The 9,024-nt window shown below is 47.7% G+C and overlaps 1 protein-coding gene across 6 annotated transcripts in view; it reads left to right on the top strand.

The window, feature by feature from the left end:
• Prosap (prosap) overlaps window positions 1-9,024 on the top strand; it is a 324,394-nt gene that overhangs the window by 255,184 nt on the left and 60,186 nt on the right. For all 6 annotated transcript variants that reach the window (XM_045765688.2, XM_045765692.2, XM_045765687.2 and 3 more), the window contains one exon: window positions 4,986-5,196. In XM_045765688.2, the coding sequence (XP_045621644.1) occupies window positions 4,986-5,196 (211 nt within the window). The remainder of the gene's footprint in view (window positions 1-4,985; window positions 5,197-9,024) is intronic.

Genomic DNA, 9,024 nt, shown 5'->3' with positions numbered 1-9,024 from the left:
AGTTGCTCAGATTCCTGTGTGGTGGTGACTAATTCTGAATTAATGTTGATATTTGAGCAGCAAGTGAAATGGTCAAGTTACGATACTCATATGGGTGAATATAGAAAAATAAATAACTAATTGATTAACTTTTTTTTAAATTGTCTTTAATCGTGACGCCAAGATGTATGATAGGGAGAGCAAGAGTGGAGAGCACTCTCAAGTGTACTTGTTTAAGATTATAACGTAGAGATTCTTGACTATGATTTACCTGCTTATTGTTACGTGGTAACTTCAGATAATATTGTGGTAGACAAGGTCCATTCCTTGTCTTATAATTAACTCTTGAATGGACGGTTATCTTCAGATAATTTCAGGGCTTAGCGTCCCCGCGGCCCGGTCCTCGACCAGGCCTCCTTTTTGTTACATACCCCCAGGAAGCAGCCCGTAGCAGCTGACTAACTCCCAGGTACCTATTTACTGCTATATGAACAGGGGCATCAGAGTGAAAGAAGCATTTTGCCCATTTGTCTCCGCCTTCGCCGGGGATCGAACCCGAAACCTCAGGACTACGAATCCGAAGCGCTGTCCTATTCAGCTGTCAGGCGCCCTTGGTAGAAAGTGACAGCACACATTGCCTCTTCACCACTTTACTCCCCCTCTCATTTTCTCTCATTCTAAACTTTCCCTCTCCCCTGACCCCTCTTCCTCCTCCCTTCCACCTCTCTCTCTCCCACACGCTGTGAGTTTTATTTTATTTTCCCAATTTCCGATATGTTACAACTGGTTTGTGTGGGGGGAGTGGGGGAGGGAGGGGGGGGGGGTTCACTGGTTTGTTTGTGTGGGGGTGGGGGGGGATTGTTACTGGTGTGTGTGGGGGTGGGGGGGAGAAGCTCTGTGGGTAGGGGGGGAAGGGGAATGTCATTGCTGGATATATTTGTTTCCAATAGTTTTAATTCTATCTGTGGTGTATTTGGTTTACAAAGTGGCAACTTAGCGTTAGTGTCGCGTGAGGCTGGCGGCTTGCAGCTTGCACGTGACACTGTGTATTCTACAGTGGCTTTGGTGGCTTATTGCAATTTGTGGTTTTATCGGCATGGATATTTCTCTGAAAAATCCCTTCCTCTGTCTGCTTTCTGTCCGGGGACGACTGAGTCTCTGGGTCGACTCGTGTCAAGACCAGAGTGGTGGGGGGTGTGGGGGGGATGGATGGGAAGGGGTTCCTGGATTGTAGAAGATTAGGGTGTGTTGTGTGGGGGAGGGGGGGGGGCTATCACAAGGTTCTGGGGATTGGGGGGGCGTGGTACCGTTGGGCAGGCCCAGGGAGGGAGGGCAGGGTAGAGTAGGATGAGGGTAGGATGGAGTAGCAGCGGCAGCAGCCAAAGCAGCCTTAGGAAAACTGAGGAGATTCCGAAGCCTCAGTACAAACATTCAGATCCACCTATATAAGGCTCTAGTTCGGCCGCATCTAGAGTATCCCCCAGTACCACTACACACCATAAAGAAAACTAACATGCAGAAACTGCAAGCAGTACAAAATAAGGCGCTAAGGAAAGCAGCAAAACACCGTCCACCATATGATCAGACAATCCAGGAGCTCCATGAACTCTTGAACATACAGCCACTAAACATCAGACTGCAGCACCAAGCCATCAGGGTGTGGAACACCATCGAAATGTTAGAGGACCCAATGTTAGAAAGATTACTCCAAGATTAGATGCCTCGCTCCCACAGCTGGTGGCCCAAGAGCCTCGATTTACTAGATGAAAACCTCGCCCCACAGTACATAATTCCCAGATGAAATACTGACTAGAAATCCTTCCCCGAATAATTGGAAAAATTGTGTGTATAGTTGTGTATATGCATATGTATATAGGCATATATAGAAATGTGTGTGTGAATAATTCAATAAATAATATAATAGAGCCTTAAACAGAACATGTGTACTCACCTAATTGTGCTTGCGGGAGTTGAGCTCTGGCTTTTTGGTCCCGCCTCTCAACCGTCACGTTGAGAGGCGGGACCTCGGGTAGGTAGGGTACATGTGGGGAAGCATAGGAGTGTGTATATATGAATGCTACACAGTATTCATCTATAGACATCCATATATGGTGAAACACATGTGAAGAACCTCTCACACACTCACAGCTCCCTGACAAGAGGGAGCCAGCTTAGCTTAGCTGCCAACACCCACACATCGTGTCAGCAAGGCGGACAGCCCGCCTGCTTTCAAACCTCTCACTGTATTTCCCACTTCTATACTTCCCTTCACCTATGCCTCTCCTTCCTCTTTACTCCCAAACAAAAAAAAAAACAGCGGCCAGGGTAATGTTGCCACCGGCGGCGGCTCAAGACCTCTGCTTAAGAGTTCAGGTGGTGGAGCTTTGGTAATTATCCTCGAGTGCTCGTCTTGTACTCTTTGGTAAAGGTCTCGGAGTGCATCTCATTGACCTCTTGACATTAGAGCCGCATGATACTCTAGGTGTCCGAGCTGTACCATGTAGACGACCCATGATGAGTATGCATCAGTAGATGACCCATGATTGTATCAATAGATGACCCATGATGAGTATGCATCAGTAGATGACCCATGATTGTATCAATAGATGACCCATGATGAGTATGCATCAGTAGATGACCCATGATTGTATCAATAGATGACCCATGATGAGTATGCATCAGTAGATGACCCATGATGAGTATGCATCAGTAGATGACCCATGATGAGTATGCATCAGTAGATGACCCAGGATGAGTATGCATCAGTAGATGACCCAGGATGAGTATGCATCAGTAGATGACCCAGGATGAGTATGCATCAGTAGATGACCCAGGATGAGTATGCATCAGTAGATGACCCAGGATGAGTATGCATCAGTAGATGACCCAGGATGAGTATGCATCAGTAGATGACCCAGGATGAGTATGCATCAGTAGATGACCCAGGATGAGTATGCATCAGTAGATGACCCAGGATGAGTATGCATCGGTAGATGACCCAGGATGAGTGTGCATCGGTAGATGACCCAGGATGAGTGTGCATCGGTAGATGACCCAGGATGAGTGTGCATCGGTAGATGACCCAGGATGAGTGTGCATCGGTAGATGACCCAGGATGAGTGTGCATCGGTAGATGACCCAGGATGAGTGTGCATCGGTAGATGACCCAGGATGAGTGTGCATCGGTAGATGACCCAGGATGAGTGTGCATCGGTAGATGACCCAGGATGAGTGTGCATCGGTAGATGACCCAGGATGAGTGTGCATCGGTAGATGACCCAGGATGAGTGTGCATCGGTAGATGACCCAGGATGAGTGTGCATCGGTAGATGACCCAGGATGAGTGTGCATCGGTAGATGACCCAGGATGAGTGTGCATCGGTAGATGACCCAGGATGAGTGTGCATCGGTAGATGACCCAGGATGAGTGTGCATCGGTAGATGACCCAGGATGAGTGTGCATCGGTAGATGACCCAGGATGAGTGTGCATCGGTAGATGACCCAGGATGAGTGTGCATCGGTAGATGACCCAGGATGAGTGTGCATCAGTAGATGACCCAGGATGAGTATGCATCGGTAGATGACCCAGGATGAGTGTGCATCAGTAGATGACCCAGGATGAGTGTGCATCAGTAGATGACCCAGGATGAGTATGTATTAGTAGAAAACATTAAAGTACGTCCAGTTCCACTTTCTCAAACTTTTAATCGTTGCGCCATTCAAACAATGAATTGTCATTTCTGGTACATGTTAAAATAGCGGCCAATCATCAAACTGCTCATCAACCCCCCACTTTTTTTGTTAATGAAAAATATCATCACCCAGTCTGTCCTCAGGCTGGGCCCGTCCACGTGGCGCCTGGCCCAAGGACACATTCATCCGTGTGTATTCTAAATAGAATTTTTTTCCAATGTAAATTAAAATTATTAGTCAGTGTCAAGTATTTCATTGTTAAAGATGATGCTTGACAGCTGGATAACGAGCAGTTTGCCCGTGTCAAGCTGCTTGCCACAACTGACTCGCCTGGGGCCAGATTCACGAAACAGTTAAGCAAGCACTTACGAACCTGTACATCTTTTCTCGATATTTGGCGGCTTTGTTTACAAGTATTAAACAGTTAATGAGTTCCGAAGCACCAGGAGGCTGTTTATAACAATAACAATAGTTGGAGTGGGAAGTTTTCATGCTTGTAAACTGTTTAATAAATGTAGCCAAAGTCCTCAAAGGTTGAGGAAAGATGTACAGGTTCGTAAGTACTTGCGTAACTGCTCCGTGAATCCGGGTCCAGCTGGTGACGTGTGAGAAGTCCTTCGCGCACACTTGTGCTCGTTCGTTCATCATTAGACGCTTCGTCCACATGCTGTCCAATGCTAATATTTCGCAACAAAACCTAGACGCCTAACCTTGCCTCTCCTAGGCCTAACTAAAAACAAAATTGTAATTACAGTAATGCTTCTTTTTAAGGGAAATAATTTTTGATTATATAAAATGTTAGTATATACAAGTACGTGTTTGGTGTCGGACTTGCCATGGACGTGTGTGTGTACTCGCCTAGTTGTGCTTGCGGGGGTTGAGCTCTGGCTCTTTGGTCCCGCCTCTCAACTGTCAATCAACTGGTGTACAGATTCCTGAGCCTACTGGGCTCTATCATATCTACATTTGAAACTGTGTATGGAGTCAGCCTCCACCACATCACTGCCTAAAGCATTCCACTTGTTAACTACTCTGACACTGAAAAAGTTCTTTCTAACGTCTCTGGGGCTCATTTGGGTACTCAGTCTCTACCTGTGTCCCCTTACCAGTCCGTGTTAAAATTTATCCTTATCTACCCTGTCAATTCCTGAGATTATTGTAGGTAGTGATCATGTCTCCCCTTACTCTTCTGTCTTCCAGTGTCGTAAGGTGCATCTCACGCAGCCTTTCTTCATAACTCATGCCTCTTAGTTCTGGGACTAGTCTAGTGGCACCAATGAACTTTTTCCAGCTTCGTTGTTCTGTGTTGCAGGTCTCGGAGCGCGGTGATGGAGGACGGCGTGAGTGTGAGCTCGGCCTCCGGGTCCGTCTCTGTCGCTGGGTCGTCGACGGCCTCCAGCGTCGGGGAGGAGGTCGTCCTCAGGATCAACGTGCCCGAACTCAAGGTGGAGAAGTGCCTCCAGTTCCACAAGGATGACCTGGTCTGGGACGTGAAGCAGCAGGCGCTCGCCGCCCTTCCCAAGGTAAGCGCGGTTTTGGACGCTCTCCCACAACTTGTATTTGAAATGATTTCATTTTCAGTTGATTTGATGTCACATTTGAGATCATACAAGCTGACTCCATATGTAAATTCGAGTTGCCCCTTTATATGTAGTTGTGTATGTAGTTGGCCGCTCAGGGTAGGGACCAAACACCCTCGCATAATATGTGTACAGACTACCTGCATGTTACTGTATATTAAAGCATATGTTTACGTCGGTGTATGTGAGTGGTGTTTGACAGACCAACGGGGCGCTGCGTCTTATCCATACAAGATAAAGTTCTCGCTGAACAACGTATTCAGCCCGTGACGTTGGTGTGAACGTCACCGGTGACCGTGTCACTGTCACACACAGCAGGACTTAGACTGGACAAGAGCGCTCCGGGGCGGAGTTACGAAGTGGTAATGTTGTCTTGGGGGGGGGGGGACGAGGTAATTGTATTATTTCTTGAGTGTTTCTTTGTTCCACACAGCAAGATATTAAGTGAAAGTTTTGTTTGAGGGGGGGGGGGGACTGTCATCTTTAAACTGCCCCCTCTCTCTCCTTCCCCCCGCCCTCAATCTTTGTTTTTCTTTATTTCTAGGGTTCATTAGAAACATCACTGCCGTTCCTAAGGCAACTAGAAGCTAAAAGCTGTTATCCCTGCATCAGGTTATCTAACGCCTGACCTTGTATATTAATGTATTTGGTTATCTTATTTGTTTACATTAAGGATTCACTTTATTTACTGCAAGTTAGAATGCTAAGAGTTAGGTGGATGAGGCTACCTTGAGGTGCTTCCGGGGCTTAGTGTCCCCGCGGCCCGGTCGTCGACCAGGCCTCCTGGTTGCTGGACTGATCAACCAGGCTGTTAGACGCGGCTGCTCGCAGCCTGACGTATGAGTCACAGCCTGGTTGATCAGGTATCCTTTGGAGGTGCTTATCCAGTTCTCTCTTGAACACTGTGAGGGGTCTGCCAGTTATGTCCCTTATGTGTAGTGGAAGCGTGTTGAACAGTCTCGGGCCTCTGATGTTGATAGAGTTCTCTCTCAGAGTACCTGTTGCACCTCTGTTTTTCAACGGGGGTATTCTGCACATCCTGCCATGCCTTCTGGTCTCATGTGATGTTATTTCTGTGTGCAGGTTTGGGACCAGCCCCTCAATTATTTTCCACGTGTAAATTATTATGTATCTCTCCGCCTGCGCTCAAGGGAGTACAGATTTAGGGTCTTTAGTCGGTCCCAGTAATTTAGATGTTTTACCGAGTGGATTCTAGCAGTAAAGGATCTCTGCACGCTCTCCAGGTCAGCAATTTGGAGGCTGGAGCCAAGTGTGTGCCGGAGCCTTCATGTGCTCGCCTCACACACTTCTCACATATTTACATGTTGAGAGAACATGTTCCAAATGCGAGTGAGCCAATGATCACAGTGATGTGCCAGAGTGCCACGGCCGGCACCAGGCTGTTGATGGCTGAGCGTCTTGTGTTGTGACTGTTTATAGCTAATGTTTTCGTTAATTTCCCTGAAATGTGACCCCTTGGGAGGTTTGAGCGTGTCAGCCGGGCTGTGTATAGTGAGGAGCGTGTGAGTACTGTGGTGTGGTGGGGACATACACCCGGTGCTCGCCAGAGGTAAGCCAGCACCAGGGGTGCTTTAGAGTGCTCGCTGGTGTCGCCAGCAGCTGGGTTAAGCCCTGGTCATTAAACCACCTCCTCGCCCCGCTGTTCTCCGCCTGTTGCTACCCTCCACAGGGTAATCTTTGCATATTTTTTCATTCATCACGATAATGTTATATACGGATATCACTCGGGGAAGAAAACTGGATTTGAACCCACTTTCTATGAGGATGGCCGGAGCGCATCCGATCCTGTGGTCGGCGCTGCCAACTATATCAACAGCAACAATACATCACCCTTAGCTGTGGTAGAGAATACCTGTGCGGTGGTGGTCCTCCTAGCCAGCAGGAGAGTTATGGGAGAACTGTCTCCAGCATATTACCTGGAGCTGGTCAGTCTATGATCTCCAGCAGCGTTGACTTTGAAGCATTGTTTGTGGGCGTCTTCTGAACGACAGCGATTATCTGCCAGCCTGATGCATCTTATCTCGCTATCGTGGATGAGGTTATCTTAAGTGTAATTATGTGTGCTTGTGTTCGCGCGCACTTGTTTGCCCACACATGTGCGCGCTCTTGTGTGTACTCGTCTATTTGTGCTTGCATGATCGAGCTTTATCTCTAGGACCCCGCCTTTCTCGCCGCTTGTCTAATGCAATAACCCCTTACCCATTTCCCTATCATTTTAAAATTGTCAACGGCGTTCACAATATAGTTAATTCCACGTTCCCACAATTACGTTATGAGAAACTTTCTAACATGTGACTCATATTGACTGGAGAACAGAAAATTTAATATAAAGACCTTAAATCAAAATAATGTACAAAACGGTCAACTCTGCCCATAGTAGGAAAGCAACATGTCAAGGATCTGGGAATAATGATGTCCGACGACCTAACGTTTAGGGAGCATAACCAAGCAAAGTATTGCGTCAGCCAGAAAAATGATCGGATGGATTACGAGAACTTTCAAATCCAGGGATCCCATCACAATGGTTGTACTCTTCAAGTCACTTGTGTTGTCCCGTCTTGAGTACTGTTCAGTACTCGCTACCCACCTTCAGAGCAGGAGAGATTGCTGAAATAGAGGGAATATAGAGGACATGTACGGCACGCAAAGACGTAAAGCACTTAAATTATTGGGATCGTCTCAAAGCTCTCAAACAGGGGGGGGGGGGACACAGCCTTGTTGTTTCCATTCTGATGTTCTTCTGTTCTTAGATGTGTGTTTGTGCCCCTTCCTCCTGCTTTTCGTATGTGTTTCTTGGCACTGCCGATTGAACCATGAGTTTTGTACTCTCTCCAACTCTACCCTTACTGTTGGTATACCACTCGTGCGTGTGCGTGCGGGCGCATGTGTGTACACTTGTGAGCATGTGCGTGCGGTTGATTGTGATGGGTGTGACGGGGGTGGCCGGGAGGGGGGGAGGGGTTATTTTTAAGCTCTCCTAATTGTGCTTGCGGGGGGTTGAGCTTAACTCTTTGGTTCCGCCTCTTTACATTCAGTGGACTGGTAGTGAAGTAGTGAAGGCAGTTGTTGAGCCATACCACCGCCCGTCCTCCTCGAGTGATACTTCACCAACTGTTGCTCCAACGTACAGAAATGAACCGTTGGACCCAAGTTCGCCTTTTCTACTTTTGGAATACTTCAAATGACGCGCGAAAATTAAACTAATAACCTAGGCCTAAACTAGCAATCCTAATATGCTTTCTTAGGCCTAATAGTACAAAATGTGAATTGTTTTGGGAGAGAGTGAGTTTGTACGTTTGGCCATAGTTGCATTACTCACTATGGCGTGTGAGTGAGTGGTTGTGTGAGTGAGTAGTTGTGTATTTGTACACATGTGGCCTCGGCCTCTGGTGAGTTGGTTGGCCCTTCAAGCCCGGCCTGAGGCCAGGCTTGTCTGGTGGCTTATTGATCGGTCAGACTCTTGTGGGCGTGCGGGCCGCTGCACACTACAACCCGGTTGGTCTGATGCTTCCTGTAGGCACTAGCTCAGTTTTCTCTGGTACTCCTCCGCGTATGTTCTGGTAATGTTTGGTGGGAGGAGGTCAAGGAGCCGTGAGGCTGGGATATTGATGAAGCGTGTGTGTGTGTGTGTGTGTGTGTGTGTGTGTGTGTGTGTGTGTGTGTGTGTGTGTGTGTGTGTGTACGTACTCACATAGTACTCGCCTAGTTGTGTTTGCGGGGGTTGAGCTCTGGCTCTCTGGTCCCGCCTCT

Source organism: Procambarus clarkii, chromosome 17, assembly GCF_040958095.1.
Source record: "Procambarus clarkii isolate CNS0578487 chromosome 17, FALCON_Pclarkii_2.0, whole genome shotgun sequence".
In the NCBI taxonomy this organism is placed as follows: domain Eukaryota; kingdom Metazoa; phylum Arthropoda; class Malacostraca; order Decapoda; family Cambaridae; genus Procambarus; species Procambarus clarkii.
The sequence above is the reverse complement of the archived record's forward strand: the minus strand, read 5'-3'. Positions and strand labels throughout refer to the sequence as shown.